Source organism: Diadema setosum, chromosome 19 (genome assembly GCF_964275005.1).
Source record: "Diadema setosum chromosome 19, eeDiaSeto1, whole genome shotgun sequence".
NCBI classification, from domain to species: domain Eukaryota; kingdom Metazoa; phylum Echinodermata; class Echinoidea; order Diadematoida; family Diadematidae; genus Diadema; species Diadema setosum.
In genome coordinates this window covers 26,221,088-26,247,249 of record NC_092703.1, presented here as the reverse complement: position 1 = coordinate 26,247,249, position 26,162 = coordinate 26,221,088, and the positions used below count along the sequence as shown (strand labels likewise).

The 26,162-nt window shown below is 35.6% G+C and overlaps 1 protein-coding gene across 1 annotated transcript; it reads right to left on the bottom strand.

Annotated features, from left to right (window-relative positions):
* Positions 1-5,865: 5,865 nt before the first annotated feature.
* On the bottom strand, positions 5,866-21,862 carry LOC140243033 (23 kDa integral membrane protein-like). Its single transcript, XM_072322773.1, has 7 exons — positions 21,663-21,862; positions 19,854-20,045; positions 18,768-18,842; positions 11,037-11,141; positions 9,521-9,691; positions 6,962-7,045; positions 5,866-5,928 (listed from the first exon to the last, which is right to left on the bottom strand). The coding sequence occupies exons 1-7, from the start codon at positions 21,726-21,728 to the stop codon at positions 5,866-5,868; spliced, it is 756 nt and encodes a 251-aa protein (XP_072178874.1). The 5' UTR covers positions 21,729-21,862.
* Positions 21,863-26,162: the final 4,300 nt, after the last annotated feature.

Genomic DNA, 26,162 nt, shown 5'->3' with positions numbered 1-26,162 from the left:
TTCGTGTTTTTTGATCTCAGCAAGAGATATGACAGCAAGCGCTGATCGCTGTCCCGCGCCGACAATCTCGGGCTCCACACGGGGTACCAGGTACCAACATCAACATAAACACCCAAGCTCGCCGACAGGATGGGATGTTTACCCCTAACGAACGGATCGGCGGCTGTGATCGACGCGGCTGGAGCAGGGCTGGTAGATGTAGTGGCACCCGTTCCACAGTCCAGTCTCAACTCACCACTCGACAAAGATTCACATCGGGACTTTTCACCTCGTGAGGAAACCGCTAAGTTTGTTCATATTATGCGGGAGTTCGCCGCGAAAAAGAGTCTCAGTAGGCCTAGAGTGGTAAACGCCCGCGGAGAAGATGTCATCTTACCAATAAAAGTGAAAATGGCGTTCTAATTCTAATCCAGAAATCGCGGTTGGCGCGGCGCATTCGAGTTGGTTGATCTTCGTGTTCGCAATGAATTTGAGCAAAAGCTGAAGAGCGCCCTCGCATTTCCCCGTGCCCCTCATACGCTGGTGTGTTGATCACGTGTGGAAAGGGAAATCCCCACTTTAAATTCATTCTGCTCTATGACATAATTCAGTGGTCTAATTTGCAAGTGAATCTGCTCTACACTTTGTATGGTCTACCGGTATCCTGTTTGGAAAGTGTCAAACTAGGAGAACTCTATGAAGCCCGGATGAGGTAGCTCGAAGGAGGACACAACGTGAGTACAATAATTGTATTTACTGTCGGGTACATCATTTCAAACGCGCTAATTCAGTCAGCGCATGACAATGCACCTACACCATCTTACTTGTTTAAACACAACATATATTGCATCTACTATTAGAGTGAAGAACTCAATGGAAATTTAAAGTTTTGACTCCATCTTGAACGTTAAAGTGGACTTCTAGGGTTATTTTTCCTGTATTCGGTTGTTGGGCTGTTGTGTTTTTATTTTTCTGAAGGGCTTTATAATCATGGTATTTATCGGTAAACAAGCAGATGCCCCAAATCATACAGGAATTGCAATATGACAATATCACCCTAAACAGAACACACACAAACACACACACACACACACACACACACACACAAGTACAAACTCTGTTCCATGGTTATACTGACTGCAATACCCAATTCAAGTTCTAATTCTCCTATTGCTTTCGATTTGTTTTTGTTTTGTAGTTTAGTTCTTTATTGTTTGCAAAGCTTTGCAAACTCCTATAGTAATGCATTGCTCTTGCAAAATGCTATAGTATCGATTTCTACTCTGTAGCAATACCCGCGTCCCCTGATAATCGTCCATGTTATGATATTGCATATTGAAAGGACATTTTCCCAAACATAAGTTTGTGTTATATATATATATATATATATTCATATATGAAGAGTTTGTTTGCAAAAAACCGATAAGTCCATATTTGCCAAATGGAGATATTTGCGATTAAAGGTCAAGAAAAATAAAGAGAATAATAAGAAAATTTTTGCTTCTTTTGACCATAACTTCAAAAATATACCTTTATATGTAGTGACCAATACATCATTTAAAAGGTATTAATTTGTACTTTATGACAGAGATCATACTTCAAAATCTTCAAAAATGGACTTATCGGTTTTTGCAAACAAACCCTTCATATAGTTATATATAGTTATATATATATGTATAACTATACATATTCATCCATATTGTATATATAACAAATATGTGTGTGTGTGTTTTCGCGGTTGCCATATTATAACGACTTGCTATTGTTCTCTCAAAATCAGGAACACTTGAGAAAGGACGGAACGTGTCAAAATAAACCGTTGGTAATGACAGCATGAACTTGATTTCTCTTCTATTTTTTATATTATTGCGCCAACGTATTTACTACTTTCATATATATATATATATATATATATATATATCATAATTATATACGTGCATATATGTTTTATATATATATATATATATATATATATATATATATATATACATATATATATATATATTATAATTATATACGTGCATATATGTTTTTATATATATATATATATATATATATGTATATATATATATATATATATATGTATATATATATATATATATATATATATATATATACATATATATGTGTGTGTGTGTATGTGTCGAAAATTTGGTTTGAATAAATCGTTCTGTTAGACTACAATGCATTTCTACCCTACTTCGTATTGGCAATAAGCCAGTTCGGGGTTAGCTCATGGGCACATCGGTACAAATGACCTTTCTTCTTTCTCAGTTGATTAGGCACTCCACGAGTTTTCAAGCGAGAGAAGGTATTTCAGCTTACCCGACGTAACAATTTATGGAATTCATCAGTCATGCTCAAACAAAGAATGAACTTGCGTAGACCAAGTGACCAGAATGATCCATCAATTAGAACTTTTGAAAGCATCCATTTCATTATTTCTCATTGAATGTATTAACAATCTTTTTCTATTGATATTGTCAAATTCCGTTTTTGCTGTCAGGTGGATGTGCTGGCAAGCACCACTCATAATGATCACTTGAATAATCATTACATCACAGATGCTTATCTCAGTGAATAAAAAACCAACATGCTCTGCCGGTACTGATGACCTTTTTCTGCTCATGCTCAAAGTGGAACCCCGAACTGGCTTATACCTAAAAATAGCAATAATAATGTCACAATGTGAAAATTCATTAGCACTTTCATCCCCGACGAAGGGGAATGTCCCCGAAAATTTGGATTTTGAATCAAAATCAAGGCAATTGGCATTTAATGCATTCCTCCATTGTGACATTATTATTGCTATAGGGCATATATATGCAGTATGCCCCCCCCCCCAAAAAAAAAAATACAATCGGATTTCACATTGATAACACCCAATATCATTTAACTATCCAAATGCTACTTCAGGCTCTTAAAATATAATATCTTAGCTCTATTTTGCAGAAAACCCTATTCAATTTGGTCACAGAGAAATATGGACTATTGTAAAGCATGTCATAAGACTCTGGTTCTTCCAAGTTTAGCACTTGGATGCTCTTGGAACTGCATATTGATGTGTGAAAACAATAGACAGAACTTGGAGGGACGAGATTCCTGACATGCTCTACAAAACTCCTCATTTCTCTTTGACCACTGAAGCAAATCGAATGGGGTTTTCTGTAAGATGAGGGCAATGAGTTGTACTTGTAGTTTCATACCGTAGAATTGTATTTGGATTTATTCACTATTTCTTAAGTGATCAGTGCCAAGGGTCCCGTTATATGTTTTTTTTTGTTTTTTTTTTTGGGGGGGGGGCATAAGGTTTATGTTTACTATATATATATATATGTGTATATATATATATATATATATATATATATATATTACATAATATATATATATACATATATATATATAGAGAGAGAGACATACACACATACGTCAGTAAAGTACATCTAGCACAAGTGAAAATCAAGCCAGTAATTTAAACCATGCGAGAAGTCACAGGAGGCTACATGTAATTTTGTCTAGTATAAAATAGAGCAGCCTCCTTATGAAAAGTGGATTGTTGATTTAGAAAACGGAGACACAATGGGCATGATGGATAGAGCGAGATACAAATAAATCGCAATTGTACTTACATGAACAATGATAAAAAGTAATACCATGGATAAAACAGAGCATATTGTTGTAGCTGTTCTTGAATATGAACAGGAAACGCTGCGTTTATTTTTCAAGCATTGATCACGATGGTATAGGGCGCCATCACTAGCGTACGTCTTTGATGCTGACTAAGCAGTTTTATGCTATTTTTGACACAAATTCAAGAAACACACATACACTTAAAAAAAATCTATTTCAGAAAAATGGGAAGAGATTTAAGTACATTTAACTTCAGACTTTCATGGAATATATACTACACATACAGCATTAAACTGGCTTATACGGGTTTTCAAGCTTTGAGCCTTCATGCACCCTATACCATAAACTACGCTTGACTAAGTGTCAATCCATTAAAGTTATGCATCGTGTAGTTCTGTCTACACACGGTAGACAGCAATAACAACCAAATAAACCAAGAAAGCAATTTATATAACATGACTTCCAAATTTACGCGTAGGGTTACTAACAAGATACAAATTACAGTATACAGTATACATTCATGTGTTCAAACCTGTGATATCTAAAAAAAAAAGAAAAGAAAAGAAAAATGAATGGTAATCACATGTATATATGAACATGTACATAGAACTACCATGATACTACTAAAGTGACTGTGTTATATAAGCAATCAATTACAGTGATATGGGCTTACTGATCAATTGGAAACGTCGTGGTATCTTGATTATCTCATATTATGTGCAATGTCATTTACTTTCAAGTTGATGGTAGACCAAGTATCGAATCGACGAATCATAAGCTCAAATAGTTGTTGATATGTTTATTTACAAAATCAATATGTATGTCATTAATTGGTAAATTTGTGATCAAGGGTTCTTGTCAGGAAAACAAAAGCAGATATACATGTACATTGTAAAACACTATACATTATAAAACAAACACCACACCATGCCATGCCACTAGGTGGCGGCAGCGATGCCCGTTTGTGATGGTTTGATCAAACAAGAAATCTGCTCAAAAATGCAGACCGGCGCTGCAACAAAACATTAACTCTCGCTGCGAAATATGCAATGTATAGATGATATGCAGCATATCAGTTATAATTTATGTAATTTTCTTTCTCCTGATGTGTAATGACTATCATGTAATACTAACATTTTCGAATGTTCAATTTTTATACCAGTACCCTACAAAGTCTAGATTTTTTTAGCTCTCTTATTATGATAGTTGGTGTGAAGACGAATGACTCAGACTTAATCAATTCTCTATGATAAAGAGGAGATGAATATTTTTGGCGCGTCTTTCGTTGGAGCTCATCTTACCATTATCGTCTTCAACATTTTATAATCTGGAACTGAAACTTGCCCTCCTCCACAGTTTGTTGTTTCGATAGAATCAATCCACACAAACAATGCATAATATGCCCATACATAAGTGGTATTAAGGTTATATACTTGCATTGTCAACTATGTTGATGTTAACTTTATTGCATTGCCTATATATACCTTGTATTTCAGATAAAAGGACTACCAAAATACCCTGACTTGCTCTATAGCTTATACCATTTACTTGAATACTTGGATACCACTTGAATTGTGCCTATTGGTTATGATTAAATTTTGTCTTTGCAACTCTTCAATAATGTGAGAAGGTACGACGTACAGACCGAAGGAGACATAAAAACGCTTGATTGCATTCTCAGGATTAGATAGTTTCACACGAAATTGCCTGTCATTAGCGCATATGGAAGAATCTCGGTTGTGTCAAATAATTTGTACACAGCTAGGCATTGCAAGAATAATATGCTTCCAATATCAAACAATAGCAATAACGAAAGTTAACAACACGAACAAAGACTATAGCAGTCTATTCAAACGCTCTTACTTATGACTGATGCTCTTGTCTACTCTGTTTTGTTCCAGTTTCTGAATTCATGCAATTATTTAGATACATTGTATCTTATCAGTTAAATTGGAAGTCTATAATCATTATTTGAATGAATCTTTCTGCAAGTCTAATGTCTAAAAACTATTTTTTTCCTTGGGTAATGCATGAGAACATAATAATTATTATCATGATTATGATATCGCCTGCTTGTGTCGAAGAGTTCCTTGATGAACTGTTGATATCAAAGTTTCTGCATGTTTGTTTGTTTGTTTTGTGGTTGTACACTATTGTTCATCTCCTCAAAGCCGTAATACACAGGATAATTTTTCATTTTTCTGGTCTTCTTGCTTCCACAGAGATGTTGAGATGTCTCCAAAAGATGCCCGGACTCTAAGAATACTCGCCTTTCTGAATGCCGTCGATGACGCAGCAAGCAAACATCATGGTTAAGATCTGAGAAAGAGAGAGAGAGAGAAAGAGAATATTAAGAGATTGAACACAATAGTGGCACCATTTTGCGACATTAGAATTTTATGCCTTTATCACTTCCAGATTATTGTACACAGGTAGAGCACTGACAGGGTGTCCCTCCCACCCCCTGATACAAAAAGATGCATTTTTTAAAATAATGTCATCCCTCCCTCCCTCAAAAGAAATGTTTCTTTTTAATGTAATTTAAGATCTTTTAAATGTGTTATATATATATCTATCTATATATATATATATATATATATATATATATGGGTGTGTGTGTGTTATAGTTATATACATATTGATAAGCTGAAGGTCTCTTCTATTATATGACACAAAAAAGTCTGATAATTTTTATGCTTTTGTGAACATTATACATGTACGTGAAAAATAGATTGCGCATGCAGGAATTCACAATACATTTTTTTGGCTGTTGCCATGTAGCGTATAGACCTATGCCTTCAGGTGTCCAATATCGGGTTTTCATTTGTTTATTGTTCTCTTTTGCATGAAATTTGTCAAAATCTTCACACAACTCTACACTACGTTAAAGAGCGTTGATAAATTATTTCAAACTGTCATATATAGTCATTTTGTTAGAAGATTATGTTCTATTTCTATACCCAGGTATAGGGAGAATATCAATTATCAATTCCATTTACTTTTCAGTGCAATTTCATTGCATTACTGTCGATGCGGCTATCATACTGTTGATTCTAACATTTGTCTAACATGTCTAATGTATGAATAATGTTTGCTATTCTAATGTTTAGTGTATGTGTCGCTAAAGTAGAGTGTAAGGGAACCTGATGGCTATACTCCTCTCCTTTTTTTTCAGAGAGAAAGAATGATCTCACTTCAATGTCTTTTATATATGTACACTTTCTGATATAATTACATGCATCTTTTTGCTTGCATGTGTATAATTACGTATGTTTTACTGAAAGGTTGAATAAAATTGAATTGAATTGAAAAAAAAAATCGCATGGCAAATTTTAAAGATAAAATTTCTTGCCTCAAAGGCGAGGAGACAGAAGCACGCCACCCCGAGCAGGAGGAGGTTATCGTTGATGGCGCTTGACGTTGCGTCGACACAACCCTGAGTGAGACAGAGGTACACTTTACACATTACCGAGTAAGACAGGCCTGGGAAATATTAAATGTTTACATATGATTTCTTTCAAATTGATGACATTTTTGCGTCGAGCCGTCTTTGTTGCAACTCACTGATGAATAATCTTGCCCGATACAGCAATTAGTGTCTACAGTTGGCTTTAGCCATGATCATGATGATATGAAAGCATACATGATTAAAGGTGTATGTAGCACCTTTTGGAACATAACTATTGTTTAACTCTTTATGTGCCACGGTGGAAACCCCCCGTGTGCCACGTTATTCTGAGACAAGAAGGCAGTCATGCTTTGAGAAAGAATTCTGTGTTTCCAATTTGTATAACTTCTACGATATTCTGTTCCGAGGGGCATAATAGCAGGCAAAGTAATAGAGGAATGCCAAGCTTCGTTTCGATATAAATTGTATGACGAATCTATTTTCAATTTTCCTTTTGAATGACCAGTTACTACATTACTGTAAAGGCATGACTTTTGCACATAAAACCGTGACAGAAAGTTAGAATGTACAAGCAAATCTAGTTGGGAATACCGCTTGATAGTCAATCACCACATAGAATGCAAGCCGTATAAGAGAGGAACAAAAGGACGAGAAACGCTTTCATTGTGCCGCGGGATTAGCAGTGATTAGCGATTCATCGATCGATTTTGGCGGGTTTGTTTGATGAGCAGAATATGCGAAGTTGGCATGCCGTCGACTGAGTCGGACGTGCAAACGTGGCACATAAAGAGTTAATGGTTTCTACATTTTCTCGCAAGAATTTCAATACTTTGACGAGTTTACTGTATGGGATTGCTAAAACTTCATTTATTTCTTCATCTTTTTCTTCATTTTATTTATTTATTTATCTATTTATTTGCACCAGTCTTAGCGTACTTAGTACTGCGATTCCAATGTACCACGTATATCAAATTGTGGTGTTCTGTTATAACATTCAGTGCAAAACAAACACACAAACACACATACACAAACATCTCGAAGCTATCAAGAGAAACTCAAAATATGATCTCATGTCAGTCATGCATATGATAATAATATATGCAATGGCTTCCTAAAATCTAGAGTAGAAGGATTCTAGTCGTAGTACATTTCAATTAACAAACTGTGTTTTCCTTGTATTGCCACAGTGTCGTTTGGGTTTCTTCGTTCGTTCGTTCGTTCGTTCGTTCGTTTGTTTATTTGATTGTTTGTTTGTTTATTTGTTTGTGTGTTGTTGTTGTTGTTTGTTTGTTTGTTTGTTTTTTCATTTTTACAGATCAAGGTCGACGATGACTATCCACCACAGTCGTAGCATGAGTTCCTTTCCAAAAGGTGCGAAATCCATTTTCATCAAATCAGACCTTCGAACAAAAATACATTAATTTTTAGTAATCCCACTCAGTAATCTCGTCACATTCTACTGAAATTCTATTGAGTTTTGTTCCAAAAGGTGCTAAATCCAGCAAATGAATGACCCGTGTACGTGCTTGACCGCACTTTGATCCTAGTAGCTTTCCTGCTTGTGTAGCATTCCAGATGACCCATACACATTTCTTGATTATTGGTTGTAAAATATCTAATTCTGTGCCAATGAATTCCTTGGAAAGACGAAAAACCAGAAAATAATATGTATAGATAACAAATCATCCCAGAAATATACAGAAACTACCAGAAACTAATCACACAAAAAACGTGTTTTACATCATCCTGCTAAATTCACAAAGTCCAATTAAAAGAATGTTAATATTCTTTGAAAATCAGTGTATGAACACGTACAGATTTTTTTTTTCTCCCCAATTTCCATAATTCTACAACTCACATGGGTACTATTATGGACACAAATTCATGGCATGAAGACATTAAGAAGCATGTTAAATTAAACCAAATGAAATTGGAATCCTTTGGAAAGGAACTCTATACTGTACAATCTATACCTTTTTTCGCGTGTTTGTTTGTTGTTGTTTTTTCTGATGGTTTGACAACAGCTTAGCTACATCTACAATATACCACGATTTTCTTCATCGACAGCAATTAGCACCGGACAATCTCAATACTTCCGCCAAATACAGGCTAAAGTATATAGGTTACGTTTTGTCGACATTTGTTTGTCGGGCTTGTCTGTGAGAAATATAACTCAGAAAGTTATCTGATTTTTAACCAATTCAGAAGGTACCTTCCAGTAGCTCCAGTGTTAAAAAAAAAATGTGGTAAAACTAACAATGTGATTAGTTCTTGGTGGTTGACCGGATCCTCTGAGGCGGATGGAACTTTTTTTTTTTTCATTATTCAATTTTTTTTTAAAGGATGCGTGCACCGTTCGATGACGTTATAGTGACAACAATTTACCATAGCTTTAGCGGATATCTGTAATCCGGAAGTATACTTCTAGTAAATTCGTCAGGAATCTATATCGACCAAGATGGAAAAATCAAAAGAAACAAAAACACTCAACAGGAGACATACCTGATCCCAGACTAAATCTGGATTGTCTGGGAATCCTCTGGATCCTTGCTGGCACTGTGCAATGTCGGCTTCGGTTATACCATTACAACATGACTCGGGTACTGCCAAGTTTGCATCAAAGAACGAGGCATTTTCATAATCTATTGGGCCAGATGCACCACAGCATTCAAACTGATCTCGAACAAATCAAAATTGGAGGGGAACAAACGAAAAAGAAGAAAGAGAAAAAGCAAATATATATACGATGTAGGAAACATATAAGGATGGAGCCAGAACATATTGAAAATAGAAATTCATTAACGGCGTGATAACATGTTTAACGGCTCACGTAAAGTCATATTTGTACAATTCGAATTAAAAGTAGACACGATGACAACAATTAATAGAATTCTACTTATAGCTTCATTTGCTAGGTTTTACATGCCAAACTGATACAAAATTTGTGCGCATGCTATACAGATCATAAATTCCACGTGCTGAGGCTTGTGACTTTTGCGATCCCTGTTTTCCTTATCCTCTTGAACAAAATGCCTAAGGTTCGACGTGGAGCTTAAATGGTTCGAGGCAGCTGTGCCGTGTAATGCAAAAGATGTGTTATTTTTCATTCTTTTTTCCCCCTTTTCAATTTCCTCATTTTTTCTTGCTCAATATTTACTATGCGTACATTACCTTTTTCTATCTTTAGGTACGACAAGATCTATTCACCTATCTAAAATGTATCTCTTAATGCTAATCAGTAATTCATCTGTGATTTACATCTATCTATCTATCTATCTATCTATCTATCTATCTATCTATCTATCTATCAGTCTGTTTGTCAAATTGTCTAAGTAGTATCTGCTGTTCATCTGTCCATTATATCAATAGCTTTATTTAGTTTGTATGTTGATGATGACGATGATTAAATGTTATTATTATTATTATCATCATCATCATCATCATCATCATCATTATCATTATTATGGTGAATGTTCATTGTCTTCGCTACAGTGCACCGTCTGATTTTGTTCTCCACAGGCAACTCCCGCTAAAAAGAAGTCATCGGGACCGGTAGTTTTCTTTATAATCATACCGAAATTTTGTTATAGCCAAACAGTAGAGTAGGTCTACATGTATAATGAAGAGATTATGAGTAATGATTAAGGAGACTTATTTTTCCCCTTCGTTATGACGAGAATTTCATTATCAGCGTGTTCGCTATAACGAGAGTGCACTGTATTAGTGCTATAAGAGATAATTCACTGTTTGTGATGTCATTACATTAAAGAGGTTAGAAGAGAAAGTCTTTGTGAAATGGCAACTTCCAATATAGCAACAGCCAATCAGGAAGCTGGATTCTTGTCGTTACCTTAGCAACTGCCATTGCAGCAAGAGTTGCTATCATATCAACTTTTTTTAAAATAAAAATGGGGCCCTTTATCTTCTTAGCGAGAGAGAAAGAGAGAGAGAGAGAGAGAGAGGGAGATGGAGAGAGAGAGAGAGAGAGAGAGTCAGCTAGTAAAACTACTAGCCATACCGTCTCCTGCATGCCATCGACTGCACTGGTAGTAGCTGTAGCATCCGGGTCGTTATAATGATCTTCGATTGCTGCCGTCATCCCTGTCATTAAGCTGTTCCTTATCTGAAACACAACATAATTAAAATGAATAAAACAACAACACGCTAAGACTTTGGGGCGTTGAAATAAAGTTGCGATCAATTCCACCCCCCCCCCAAAAAAAAAAAAAACCCAAAAAAATCAATTGCAAGTCTTGTAATTGATTACAAGTTGCAATCGATGTATCAGTTATTGCAAGATTTCTTGCAACGTCCCCTTGGTAGGTACAAAAGCGAGGGAGTGAGAGCCAGAGAGAGGGGGGGGGGGGGGGGGTAGAGGGGAAAGAGGTCGGTAGTGCGTTGGCACAGGAGATAACATTTTAGACAACATTTAGTGACAACCAACCAAATCGTTACTTGTTCTTATTTTGATGTCCTGCTATAAAATATTCATGTAAAATGCTTTTGTCCTACTTCAATACATTTGAAACTTTCACGTCACGGTTTGTTTAAAGTCAATACATACCTAGCCGCTCTTTAAGTGTTTCGTTTTTACACCAATTAACATTTACGAGGACCTGCTTCTAAATATATACTATGATCATGATGATGAAGACCCCGCCATATTTATGGGTTGCTTTTGTTTTTGTCTATTATTCTTTAAAAAAAAAATTGGTATATCATTTCTTGAGAAATTGTGCAATTTATTGACAAAATAAAAGCAAGAAAAATGTGGAAAATGTGATAAAGAAAAGGAAGAGAGAGAGAGGAGAACTGACTGATAAAGGGGCAAGGTATCTCTACAAAAATTAAAATACAAAAAAAAAAGAAACACTGTACAACAGGTCCGATCATATATTGTGATGCCTCAGAAAGATAGAGTAAACATATTTCCATCAAGGCAACACATTACGTCAGTAACTTATGTCAGTACCAATGCAAGGTGAGCAAGTTGAAATAGCGTTTGGATTCCGTAATATTCAAAACTAGGGTGATTTTCGTTATTTCGAAGGTTCGTTAATACGAAATTGAAATAAGGTTCATATTCGCAAAGGTTCGTTATTCCAAGATAGACACACTCCCTTTACTCAGAGGTTCGTTAATTGTAAAATGAAAAAGGGTTCGGTAATCCGAACTTTGTGGCGTTATTCCGAAGATATCTTTTTTTCCCCCAAAGGTTCGTTAATCCGAAATGAAATGAGGTTCGTTTATTCAAAAACAGAAATGATGTTCGTTAATTCGGAAATGAAATGAGGTTCATTGGTCCGAAAATTGCATAATCTGTTGTGTCCCCCCCCCCCCCCCCAAGTGAGCATTTATTGCTGTTTCTACGTCATACATGGCTTATCCTGATGGGGGGAAGGGTGTCATGCACAGGAGGGAGCTGGAGAAGATACTTACGTTTTCATGAATAACCATTTCAGATTAAGATTGTATCCCAGTTCGTAAAGTGTTTGTGTGTGTAATGACATGTCTGTGCATGTATGTGTATAAATGGGTGTGTGTGCGCGTGTCTTCATTGCGTATATCTTCCCGTTTTATTTTGTCTTGTTTTGTTTTGTTTTTTGTTTTCTGGTCATAAGAACACCGTGTAATTTGTCACTTTATAAGGTATATTTCATTTTCGGAAATACGAACCTAATTCATTTTCGTGTTAACAGACCTTGGTATTTACTTTTTGGATAAATGAACCTTCGGAATAACGAACCTTATTTCATTTTCGGATTAACGAATCTTCGAAACAACGACCTTATTTGAATTTTTGAAACTTTAACACAATTTACCTACTACATCAGTATGTAATCTTCAGATAATCAAAATATATCTTCATAACACTTGGGTGAGTCCATACTTCACAATGGATACCAATTATTGACGTTTGAATAATGCAGGAAACAGAATTATTTTTCTATGTTTCTGTCTTTTTTATTTTAATTAGTTGTCAATCCTGTCTGAATTGCGTTCTTTTATGTTTTCAATTTTCTGTCTTATGATTACTTTCACGCCATGACCGCCCCATAGATCAAGCGTTGCAGCAATTATATATACCGTCGCAATTATATTTTTTCTTTTATTTTTTCCACCTCCAACAGAATTTGTAAATACATTTTCTTTCCACATGAAATATAGATACATATATGTCAATATTACAAAATATGATAAATGGAATTTATGGATATAGAAATGATAAGGTGAAAAGGAAAAAGCACAAAAAAAAACATTCTGAAGTTAAGAAAATGCTGGAGATGGGGAGGAATGCTGAAGATTTCATTGATCCTCTACTTAGCACATGAAACTAAATTTACAAAAAGAATTACACAAACTACAAATAAAAACCTAACTAGCCCTAGACAAACACCCAGACAAATCCACAAACTAAGTCGCTGTCATGCAGAAAATAGAACAGGAAAAGTAAGACAGAAAGATGAAGAAGAACTGATAACTGATAAGTGATAAGTGAACGGAGCCGCTACGTCATACTCATAAAATGAAAATAAATATTACAGTACTTCTACGTTCATCAAGAAATCAACAAAATTTTATCCTATTTAATTTTGAGTATATATATATATATATATATATATATATATATTTACATTTATATTTAATAATGACGTTCGAATGAATTCTTATAAATATCTAAAGATAAATTCTTTAACTTGACTTTAAAACAATTCAAACTTGGGGCCGTTTTCAAATTATCACTAAGGTTATTCCAAAATTTTGGTTCAACAAAAGTAAATGTGGATTGAGTAATAGTCCTGGTTAAAGGCAAATGAAATTCATTGGAATGACGAGTTGGGTATCTGTGGAAAGAATTATTCTTCACAAACGTCGCAGTAAAAATGGGAGGTAATAAACTCTTACTAAATTTATACATAAATTGGCCAAGATGACAATTATGAAGATCACTTACTTTTAAAATCTTATTTTCAAAAAATAAAACGTCAGTATGGGATCACCAACATACATTGCAAATTATACGAAGGGCTTTTTTTCTGGAGACGTAGCAGTCTATCAAGATGCATTGAATGAGTGTTTCCCAAGCTATAATATCGTAATTAAGATGAGGCAGAATCAAAGTTGAGTATAACATAAGGAGGACGGGAATGAGAAAGATTATATGACCCTCCTGAAGGTCATGGTAATTATGTCAAGCTCTCTTGCGACCTGTTTGTACACGATGTCGATGACATTTTGAGCTGGTTGTCCAGAGAGGATTAAGCAGTACTGATCTTAGCTCAGAGTGTAGTCTAGTCTCTCATTCTTTTTCTGATACGTTTTGATGACATTCATTCTGAAATGGATCATGAATGTTGCGTGCGGCAAAAGATGGTTAAACAGTTTATTGATCTCAGTGGCGTAACTACGGGGGGGGGGGGGCATGGGGGGCACGTGCCCCCCCCCCCCCCCCAATCCGCTGGTAAAAAAAAAAAGAAAAAAAAAGAAGAAAAAAAGAAAAAAAAAACCCTACCAAAATGGTAATTCAAGGGTTAGTAAACTGCTTTTGAAATCGATATGAAAGGATGATCAAGAAAAAAGATATTTTTCTAAGATTTCTTTTAACCATATAATTAAAGAGGTATTATAGTGAAACACTGTTCAAAAAGCCCGGAGACGTCAAAAGATTGTGATTCAGTGTGATTCCTGGTTGGCATTTTGAATACAAGCAGGATGTGCGCAGTGTATTCAGAACATCGGAATGGCAAAAAGAGTCGCTGCAATGTTGCGCAATGTGATGTTTGATAGGTTGTACACAAAGTCATTTGCTATCAAAGCTTGATCATTGATTTTGCAGTGTTGCTTTACGTACTAGTCTATATTAAAATGCCTTGCATTGCCAATAATAAGACTTGACCTTGACTATTTCCTAACTTTTCCATCTATATGAAACACAAACACAAACAAATTAGGGGATGCTCTATATTAAGTGGAGATTTTGGACATCCTTCTCCCGCTTGGTCACTTCGACGCCCCCTCGCTGGTCATAAAGCGATGTAGCTACAAACGACAGTTTTTGGACTGTAAAATGTCAAAATTTTCAAGCTCGCTCGCTTCGCTCGCTCGCATTTAATCGTTATGCAATTCTCCTGATGCTGTTTTCGCCCGGTGCGTCCCCTCCCCTTAATTTCCAAAGCGAAAAAATATAGCTACAAACGGCAGTTTGGGGACTGTAAAATGTCAAAATTTTCAAGCTCGCTTGCTCGCATTTAATCGTTATGCAATTCTCCTGATGTTGCTGTAAGTGATTGCCAGCAGTTGTGCCCGGTGCGCCCAGGCCCTCTCCTTAATTTCCAAAGCGAAAAATATAGCTAAAAACGGCAGTTTTGGGACTGTAAAATGTCAAAATTTTCAAGCTCGCTCGCTTCGCTCGCTCGCATTTAATCGCTATACAATTCTCCTGATGTTGCTGTCAGTAATTGCCAGCAGTTGCGCCCGATGCGCCCCCTCCCCTTAATTTCCAAAGCGAAAAAATATACCTAAAAACGGCAGCTTTGGGAACATAAAATGTCAAAATTTTCAAGCTCGCTCGCTTCGCTCGCTCGCATTTAACCGTTACATGCCATTCTCCTGATATTACTGCCAGTAATTGCCAGCAGTTGCACCCGGTGCGCCCCCCCCCCCCTGAATTTCCAAAGCGAAAAAATATAGCTACAAACGGCAGTTTGGGGACTGTAAAATGTCAAAATTTTCAAGCTCGCTCGCTTCGCTCGCTCGCATTTAATCGTCATGCCATTCTCGTGATTACTGCCAGCAACTGCCAGCAGTTGCGCCCGGTGCAACCCCCTTAATTTCCAAAGCAAATATATATATATATATATATATATATATATACATACATATATTATTATATATAGCTACAAACGGCAGTTTTGGGACTGTAAAATGTCAAAATTTTCAAGCTCGCTCGCTCCGCTCGCTCGCATTTAATTGTTACGTTATGCAATTCTGATGTTGCTGCCATGAGGTGCCCCCCCCCCAATGTCTTGACCCACGGTACGCCACTGATCTCAGTGCAGAGTAGAGTCTTAGCCTTCATTCATATGGATGCACGTCACGAGACAGACACCCAAGAGTCATACAGCCCACGAGTCATGCAGCCCACGAGTTATACAGCTCACGAGTCATACAGCCCATGAGTTCGACACTAAGCAAACACGGCTCATGAGACCGACACATTCAGCTCCATGTTGTATCTGTCGAACTCGTGGGCTGTTTTACGTAGTGTCGAACTCATGGGCTTTCTTTGCCTATAGATAGTGTCGAACTCATGGGCTGTATGACTAGTGAGCTGTATGATTCATGGACCTGTTTTCGATGTCGAACTCGTAGGCTGTATGACTTGTGGGTGTCTGTCTCGTGGGATGACCCCATTCATACTTTGTCTGATACTGGTGACATTCATTCTGAGACGAATCATGTATATTCCTAGCCTTCAGTCATATTTATTTCTCTGATCTTGGTGAAAATCATTCGGAGGTGAATCATTAACAAGGTCAGACAAACTCAGTAATTGTTAACTTCCCACTTGAGATCATTAACCCCTTTTGTGCCATCAGGGACTTCGAACAGCACTTTGGGGTTTCTGTCCCTCAGAAGGTCGGCACCCAAAGCAAACAAAATGGAATATTTTGTTAACCTTAACCTTCCAAATGCATAAGTTCGCGAAACTTTAAACAGCGCCGACGTGAGAATTAATATCTATCTATCCCGTGAGCCTGTGAGCCTTTTTCTTTTTGAGCGGTTTGCATTTTTTTTTTTTTTTTTTGCTTTTGTGTTTGTGCTGGTAGGAGGGGCAACTTGGACTTTAGCTTTATAGATAAACTATATAGATAAACTTCATTCATTAGACGTTGGATTCTATCTGTTGCGACATGAGACTGGAATGCCGCTCTTCTTCATTCGAAGTACTGATTACATTTTTCAATGTCTCAACTTGGCTTAAACTAACTATGTAATGCAAACATATGTTAATCATTTCGAGATACTGTATTCCCTGATCATCACTTATGTGACTTAGAAACAAAAATGTCTCATTAGGAGCCATAAATAAATGTTAATGCACATATTTCATTATTTGCCATCGAATCATTTTGATAAAATACGCTCACATAAAAACCTACCAAACCAATTACGACTCTGTCGACGACATCTCAGTCATTAACTGCTAGAATAGCAAAAGACACTGGAAAGTATCTTTTCTATATATAAGCAGAATATTACTTGCAAGTTTCCATATTATTACTGACATAACCGATAGATTAAGATAGATTCAGAAAGCTGAAATTGCTTGATTTACATAAAGAAAGTGCTTTAACGCAACGTCTCAAAATGCTAATTCTAATGTTTAGTACGTCAACATCAAGCAGTGCAGATATTGCAAATTTCATGAAAACTGTCAGTGATGACGATGTTGTGCATTACAACTGAGATGAGGGTGCACAATAGAGCTAAGTCAGTCTTGGACACCATGAATCTTTCCTTCATTCAGTTGTAACTTAAAGGGGAATTCCAGACAATTTTCATAGTTTTAAATCATGTGGTACATAAATCAACAACTCCGTGTACAAACTTGTTGAATTTATTGTGGTTCTTGAGCAGAGAAACAATACTTCGAAAAACCTTAAACAAATTACACTAAACAAGGATGATGACATAGGAGGTTCACATAATATTTCAGAAATGTAGCAGAGTAATGCCATTATAAACTGCTTGCTTGCGAGTTCACCTGTGTATAATCTATGCATACCTTCTTCTTTTGTTCTGCTTTCTTGAGCCCCAGCTCATGCATTCCTATGGTGACTCTGCCATGTCACCATCCTTGTTCATTGCAATTTGTTTAAAAAAAAAAATCGAAAATATTTTTATTCTTCATCCCAATTATCATAAATTCTGAAACTCTGTCCACATTACAAGTAATTTATAGTTGTTCAAATGTAGAAATCTGAAAATCATCCGGAGGTCTCCTTTAATCTGAAACAGCACCCCTACCCCTAAGAATGATAATCCTCAATATAAATTGTCGTAGAGTTGAAACTTCATAACTAAGTAAACACGCGCAGGAGTAATGCATGCACATCCGGAATCGAATTAATGCATAAGAAAATAATACTTGTTGCCAGTTCTTCTTCTTCTTTTATCTCTCTCTCTCTCTCTCTTCTTTCCTATTCTCTTTTCTTCATGGCAGTGACAGTGTTGGGATTTGTCTGGGTGTTTGTCTAGGACTATTAGGTTTTTATTCTTAGTTCGTGTAATTCGTTTTCTATTTCAAGTTTCAAAATAGGTCAATGATATTATATAATGTGTAATTGTTTGACTATCTATGTTTGGAGGGAATGCAACATATATACAAGCATTGCTTTTGGAATATTTTCCCCATCTCCTGCATTCTCAAAACATCAGAATTCAATTTCTCTGTGTGTTTTCTTTTTTACCTTGCCGAAGGTATATCCATAAATTTAATTTACCGTATTTTGTAATATTGATATATATATATATATATATATATATATATATATATATATGTATATATAATGATATGCTCTCATATATTATACAAAAGTTTCTTTTTTGTTGGAGATTGAAAAATAAAATGAATGGAAGAATAAGTGAAAAGAGTAAACTTCCTGGAACAACAAGATCATCTGATTGGTCTGTAGTTTGATAACCATTGGATCTGTATTATATCAGTATATAGGCCTATACTTACCTCGTCATCGTACACGAAAGCCAGCACGCCTGCTGTAATTTCCATACAGATGATCAAGAGCAGAAAGAACCAGTACTGTGTGAAAAGAGAATAGGAAAAATGGAGGGAATCGAGCTGTTTCAAATTGAGTGTACCAGTGAAAAGAAAAACAAAAATCGTCTGTTCATAATTGTGATTCATCTGCCTTCTATCAAAATGTCTATCGTCTTCTCAAGTTCGAGTGACGATTTATATCTTTGTGATAAAACTTTGTAAAATGAAATATGGTATACGATTTGATTGGGCTCTGCTGAATACTTTTTTAAATTGATGACACTATAAAAGTTGCTTAAAACATATTATTATACAAACAGCCAGGTAAGCCTTACCATGTTCAAAGATCCAGAAGCCACTTATTCTTAAAAAACCAAGGAATTTGATAACGACAATTATTGGTTCAAACCATGGCGGCTTTAAGAATCGCATCGATCCACTGAATATAATTTTCCCTTATTGCTAACGCAGTAATACTTAGAATGTTCTTGAAACATCAAACATTGACTGATCACGAGTTCAGACATCACCAAAATGAGCTTTGAATAAGGAAATCTTTTTATAGAGAGACTAAAAGTAGATGAATTGGTTGGTCATTTGTCGGCACCTGCCGTTAAACTTGAAGTTAAAACATCACAAATTGTAAATTCGTTAAAAATTGCATTAAAACAGCCGTAGCCTAAAGTAATCTATAAGAATATGTCATCCCTATAACTGCCTATGCTATTTCACAATAATTTTGTTGTATAAAAACCCACAATACTGAAAAATTCAGTCAATCGAATAAAATGTATAAATTATATCATAGCAAAATTGTTGAATTACTTTCGTTAATTGCATACTTATTAGGACAACAGAAATGGCCAGCGCAATAGTTTAATTTCCAAACTGTATTATAAACTTTATCTTTTTAAAATTTCTTATACTGTACACGGCTATGTTTTCTTTAAGTGCTATTACCCATTACTGTGAGCTAGAAGAGAACTGGGTGAATTAATGAACAAATTAATTGATTATACATTCTAATAAGCCGGGTGCTCGCGTGTGGCTCACCGTCTTGAGCAGGCATGTCCCTTCTTTCACCGCGCCACAGCATCCGCAGAAACCGACGATGAAAACAAAGCAACCGACACCAATGATCAGACCGGTGACTATCAATATATAGTCATCGGCGAATAGGTCTTCGTACTGAGCGCGCTCGGCCGTCACGTATGACCCTACTGTGATCAGGGCAATGCCAACACCCTAAATGTAGAAACGATGACCGAAACAAAAGGGGAAAAAATGAAGAGAACGAATATTGTTGGAATCAAATAGAACATATTATAGTCTGCTAATAATTTGCTGCCACTGGTCATGTCAGTATATTGCAAGTTATCAATTTAAAGCTTATTCGCATTTCTTACCAGAATATACAACGTTATGATTGAAATTGGATATGTATTTTCACGCAGAATAATTATAAAAAGGGTATGTGTATGCGTCCTCGTGTGTGTGTGTGTGTGTGTGTGTGTCTGTGTGTGTGTGTGTGTGTGGAGGGGGATTCAGTTGATAGTATATATGAACATGCTGGGTTTTTTTTTTTTGTGTGTGTGTCGATATGTATTATGCGTAATATTATGTCTGTCTAATTCTAATCATTACGTTGTACGTATACATCGACAAAATTATACCCTCTAAACCGCGCGATTGCTTAATTTGAACTGCTTCGGCCCGCGTCAAATTTGAAACTTGATTTATATCAACATCATTAAATCGTAAAAATTGTTGTGATCCTTTGATGGTTGGAAAGACCTGGAAAATCGAATTTTATTTTCTGTCAAAATCAAGCAATCACTGCTAAGCGACTCCAACCATCCATGAACTCTCATCTTGTTTATAGTATTCTATTTTTTATCTTTTATCTTCAAACCACGTAATAATTTTTTTCTCTCTCTCCCTCTTTCCTTTCTCTTCCTGCATGACAGAAACTTTGTGCAGGGATTTGTACAGGGTCTTTGTTTTGAGCTAGTATAGTTAGGTTTCCATATCTTATGTTTCTTTTGTATTTCCGCTTTTTATGTATAACAGTATATCAATCATAATAGTAACCTCTGTTGTAGTACGTGTGGGGGGAAATGCACCCTTCGATGTTCAAGCACTGCTTTTTAGCATCCCTCCCCATTTCTAGCATTTCCGCACAGCTTATATATTCTGTAAACTATCTTTTATTATGTATTGTGATGGAATTTATGTATTCTATTTCTGTAAAATTATATTTATATGTTTCTTTTGGAAATGGGAAAAATAATGAACGAATGAATGAAATTTGCTGCAATGTTTACTTACTGCCAATTTTGGATATCATGATGAAATCGCAATGCTTCTGACGATGATGATGAAGATAATCATGACGATAATGATAATCAAAATAACATTAATAATAGGTGTACTAAAAATATGATGATGATGATAATGATAATAATGGTAATAAGAAAATGATGACGAAAATAACATCATTACTGTCTTTATTGTCCTTAGAAATAGTAGGAGCAGCAATTGCAGAGCTACAGTAATATGCAAAAGAAGTGGTAGTAATAGTAAAAATAGAAGCAGAAGTAACAGGCGTACATCTCATAGTGAATACCATCATTTTGACTGTTGTATACTATCATTGTCATCATACTAGCAATAATCACCATCATCACCATCAATGCAATAATGCTATTGTCGACTATACATTAGGGAGCATTAAGATATCGGAAAGATGGAGGTTCGTCATCACTGGTCGCCAGAAGAATGCCAGGTCGGCATACTCTTATAGGTCTTACAGTTATCAATCTCAGTGATCTACAACTTCAAAGCTGAAGACGTTTCACTTACCCAAATGCAGACATTCAAAACGAAGAGAATGAGCTTAGCGATCTTTGGAGCACATCCAGCCACCATTTTGGATCCTTCGTATGCTTATGGCGATGACTACAATAAAATTTGTTAAATTAAAAGAACGAAGGAAAAAGTGAGAAAGAGAGAGATTTTCGTGGAGTTGTTGCCACCTGTTACAATCAAGTACGAATATTGGTTGCCACACACTATTGTTTTATACCAAGACAAAGGTGAAATGCACGGCAACAAGCATCACAGAGCTGTTGAGAACAACATACGCCCAAGAATTATTAATCAATAACTTAATCTTCAAAATGTAATCAGTTACGGATATCCAACGAGTACGGATGATAAACGCAAACTTGAACTTTCCCCCCTTGTATGCCTTGTGAGCGTTAATCATTGACATTGGACGGCACACTAAATATGCACCATTAGTCGGGATATGATATCATCCAGTTGAAATATTAATTCGTGGTAAATGACGTCACACGCCCGAAAGATTGTCGAACTTTTTATACCCATTCTTGCTCACGGTGTTCTTTGAATCCTTGTAAAGAAGAATAAAAACGAAATGTAATCAGCGGCTCCGTATTTTTCCTTCTCTTCATTTTCCCCGGTTACTCCTTTGCACTTTACATACACACTATCTCTTCCTTACTTTCTTTCTTTCTTTCTGTTCATGAATAATGCCTTAATGATTATCTTCCTATCTATCTGTGTGATATATATATTATATATGTATATATCAGTTCTCGATTCTCTGGTGGTAGAACGACATGAAAGCAAACATTACATCCGCTGCCTGATTGGGTCAGCAGAACATAACCGTTTTCGAAATCTGGTGGTCTGGCGTCAATTTTCGCGGTTGACCCCTGGCCACCAGGCCCAGCTAATGTCGAGCCCTGCATTATGTTATACATATATATATATATATATATATATATATACATGTTGCGAATTCACGTATTGGCTCCAATATAACGAAGAATCAAGAAATAAACTAGTAATGCATTATTTCGCCAATATGAATGAGTTTATTGAGCAACTCAAATTTTCGGTGGCCTCCACCTTCTTCAGGAGTCTCGACGGGGAATGTCAATACCAAAACATAAACATACCATTATATGTAGGGTCTATATAATGAAAAATACACTAGTAAACGTACTGTGCATGCATGTTTGTGTATATGTGAAGCCCCTTTTCCATAAGTCTGTTAGCTACCAATAACCTATTAATTCCTCTATTTCTTGTAAATCAACCTCTCTCAAAAGGAAATTCAATTTTCTCTTCTTTACGACTATGAGTAAGGACCCAGCATTACTCCACACTTAACCAAATTAGGATTTTCGAATGGGTCTGCTCTGTATCTTTATTCTTTTGATAGAATGACGATATGCATGCAGGGTCGGTCAGGGTAAAAATGATATTATGTGACGTCAGGGAAATGCTTGAATGAAGATACAGATAAGAATGTTTGTTTGTTGGTTTGTTTTTTTCTGTTACAAAACTGGAAACCACTCCGGACTCGGTGTAATGCCTTTTGAGCCAAGATGTTTGGCTGCAGAGCCTTATCAAACAAGCTGAGCACATTTATCGCGAATCTCTTATCTGTTCTGTCAAACGTTTGTTATATTGGGAGTGGTTCTAACCATGTTCTTGCAGGCGGAACTATACTCCCTCTCCACTTGATTGCTTCATATTCTGACCAATTGGGAGGTGGAATGAGACATCTATCCACCTGCCTGATTTGACTCTTCGATGCGAAGATATTCCACCTGATAATTGCAATAGATATTATCGAAATCTTTTCATTATCAAAGTTACGACAAAATTTGGGCAAACACACACGTACACATTTTAAATGTCAATAAACTAGTAAATTAAGAAGACTTCCTTTCCAAAAGGTGCTAAATGTATTTCTTGTGGTAAGGACAAAATCTTGATTTTTATTTAACATGCTTCTAGGTACTTACTGTAAAATGTTGAAAAATGATGCTTCGCCCGTTTTTGCAATCAATCTCGTCATTTATATACATAATGATTAGAATGTTTTATATAGCTCAATTCAACTCAAAGAGTTGAATATATCTATACACATTTTATTATGAAGTTACTGGAGGCGACAGCGAATCTACATATTTTGCAGTCTAATGTAAATCATTTAACGTCAATAGTGTTCAAAGTTAATCTATTTCATTAAGTTTTTAAATTCTTCCTCCCCTAATTTTGAGACAGTTGCTTGTCGTTTAGTATCTTCATGCCTTTCTGTTAATGCTCTTTGTGTGTAATCTTGTTTCAGTTTATTTGGCTTTGTTGTTAACTGCTTGTTAACATACAGCTGATATTTTCCTTTAAAGCATCAAATTTTCTTCCTCTCATTAATCGTGTGAATTTACTTTACATTTAATTGTGTGAACAATTTACTGTGTCTGTCTATTTTTCATAGCACAGAATCTTGTTATCATTCATAGGATGTATCGTTTTATCAGTCCTCAGCCAAGAGTTGTCTATATAGATAGCACTGTTCACACAAAAAGGCTAAAATCCGTCGTCACATGGTGGAACCCATGTTTGATTGTCATATTGATTGTAAAATTCGCTGGTAGTGGCATTTTTAAAGTATTTCTAAAAAGATACAATATCAGGCATGTCAGGTATGAAAATTGGTGCTAGATGAAACGTTTCAGCAATGCCTGTCCACTGGGGGCTATCCATGCATGATTGGATGTACAATATTTAAATAACATGTATATGCATGGTTAGGATTATTCGAGATATCTTTAGTACTTCAACTTAACATCCTGAGGAATAGAGGGACTCGATCTCAACGGCACTGGACTCGATGTTATTGCGCCCCCTATGTGCGTTGATAGAAGAAAAGTAATGCGGCCTAACTCTGGTGCACCTACTTGCACAGTTCACTTTGACTAGTTAATTATATATTTAATAATTTAGTTAATTATATGATATACTCACTGGATGGATCATTGATTCTATCCAAGATCAAGTGTTTATAGATGTACAAACTTCATTGTTACAGTAATAGTTTACATCGTGTGATTTTTGCGAACCGGAGAAAGTTCAAAGATTCAAGGAATATTTACCAGGAATTGATTTAGACACACATCTTATTTTCAACACTTGTTTAAGGCTAAATCGCCAGCATTTTTTTTTTTTTAGTTCATTCAGCCGTTTTGCTTCTGTTTCGACTCTGTTGTTACCAAAATGAAATTTGTAGATTAATAACTAATTGTATTGCATCTGTTTTGCTTTTTTTTTTTGCGTATATTCGATTTTTTTTTATATCCGTTTTTCGCAGTTTACTGTTTATGTCAAATGGTAGTCTTCATTTTATTGCGTACAAACTGGGCAGATGGAAACAATGTGGTAGATCTGTATGCAGCAATCTGCCTTTTAAGGTTCTGCTCTGAACTTATCTTGTCCTGAAGAGTTTTATTGCAAAATGAGTTAAGCGTTATTTTTAAAAATTTGGGGTAAGTCCATCATCAGATAGAACAAAATTAAACCTTTCCAGTTGTACCTCACTCGTGGTATATAACAAGGAATAATCCAGAAATTATGACAAAAAATATTTTGTATTTGATTATTATTTTCTTGTTTTTTAGCAGCTTTAATCACAAATATTTCAACTTAACATGAATGGAGTTAGCTCGTTTTGCGATAATTTTATTCTAGTGTTCTTTGATGTAAAATTAAAGTTCAATTATAACACCATGAATTTACAACAGTATCCATTGACTACAATGTACATGAAAGCAAAAAAAAGATGCTCTTTCTCAGAAGTGTTGAATTAATTCATCACGATTTTATTCTGTTTCAAATCTTTTATACACTTTACAAGAATTGAAAATTTATAGGAATAGGCCCAAGTTAAAGATTGTGTCTATCCCGCACAGTTCAAAATAATCAAATAACATCAACCAACACTGATCATAAAGAAAATGAAAGACGTAACAAAATATATTCGCGCATTCGATATTCTTTTCTCATCGCACTTCCTTTGACAGAAATAGTACAACAGTATAATGTATATGTACACACATCAATATAAGGAATATATCGCGGGATATGCCTTGTCGAAATACGCACAGCAGGCGTAAAAGTGGGATATCATACATAACTATCAGTGTGTGAGACTTCATTGTGTCATGAAATACGAACATACACTCTATTGCCGTAAATAGTGATTCTGAAATGATGTGGATTATCATTCTATGATTTACAGAAGAAAAAAAATCGATAAAAATTAATCATCATTTCTTATCTGGCAGATAGATGATGATAAAACAGATAAAATCGAGAATCTTCTTCTCTCATATTACTGTCATATTGTTAGGGAAATCTTAGGGGATTAACACCTCTCCAAACTCGCAGAATGTACAGATAGATTATATTTTATACCACACACTTCATGAAAAGATGTCGATGAATGGTTTGATAAATGTACAGCTGCGGTTCATTTTCTACAAAAGA

Coding starts and splice junctions, on each gene's coding strand:
- LOC140243033 (XM_072322773.1), bottom strand. CDS start 21,728: ATGGTGGCTGGATGTGCTCCAAAGATCGCTAAGCTCATTCTCTTCGTT. Junction 20,046..21,662: donor TTTTGAATGTCTGCATTTGG/GTAAGTGAAACG, acceptor TTCTACATTTAG/GGTGTTGGCATTGCCCTGAT. Junction 9,692..11,036: donor TCGATGGCATGCAGGAGACG/GTATGGCTAGTA, acceptor GTTCGAGATCAG/TTTGAATGCTGTGGTGCATC.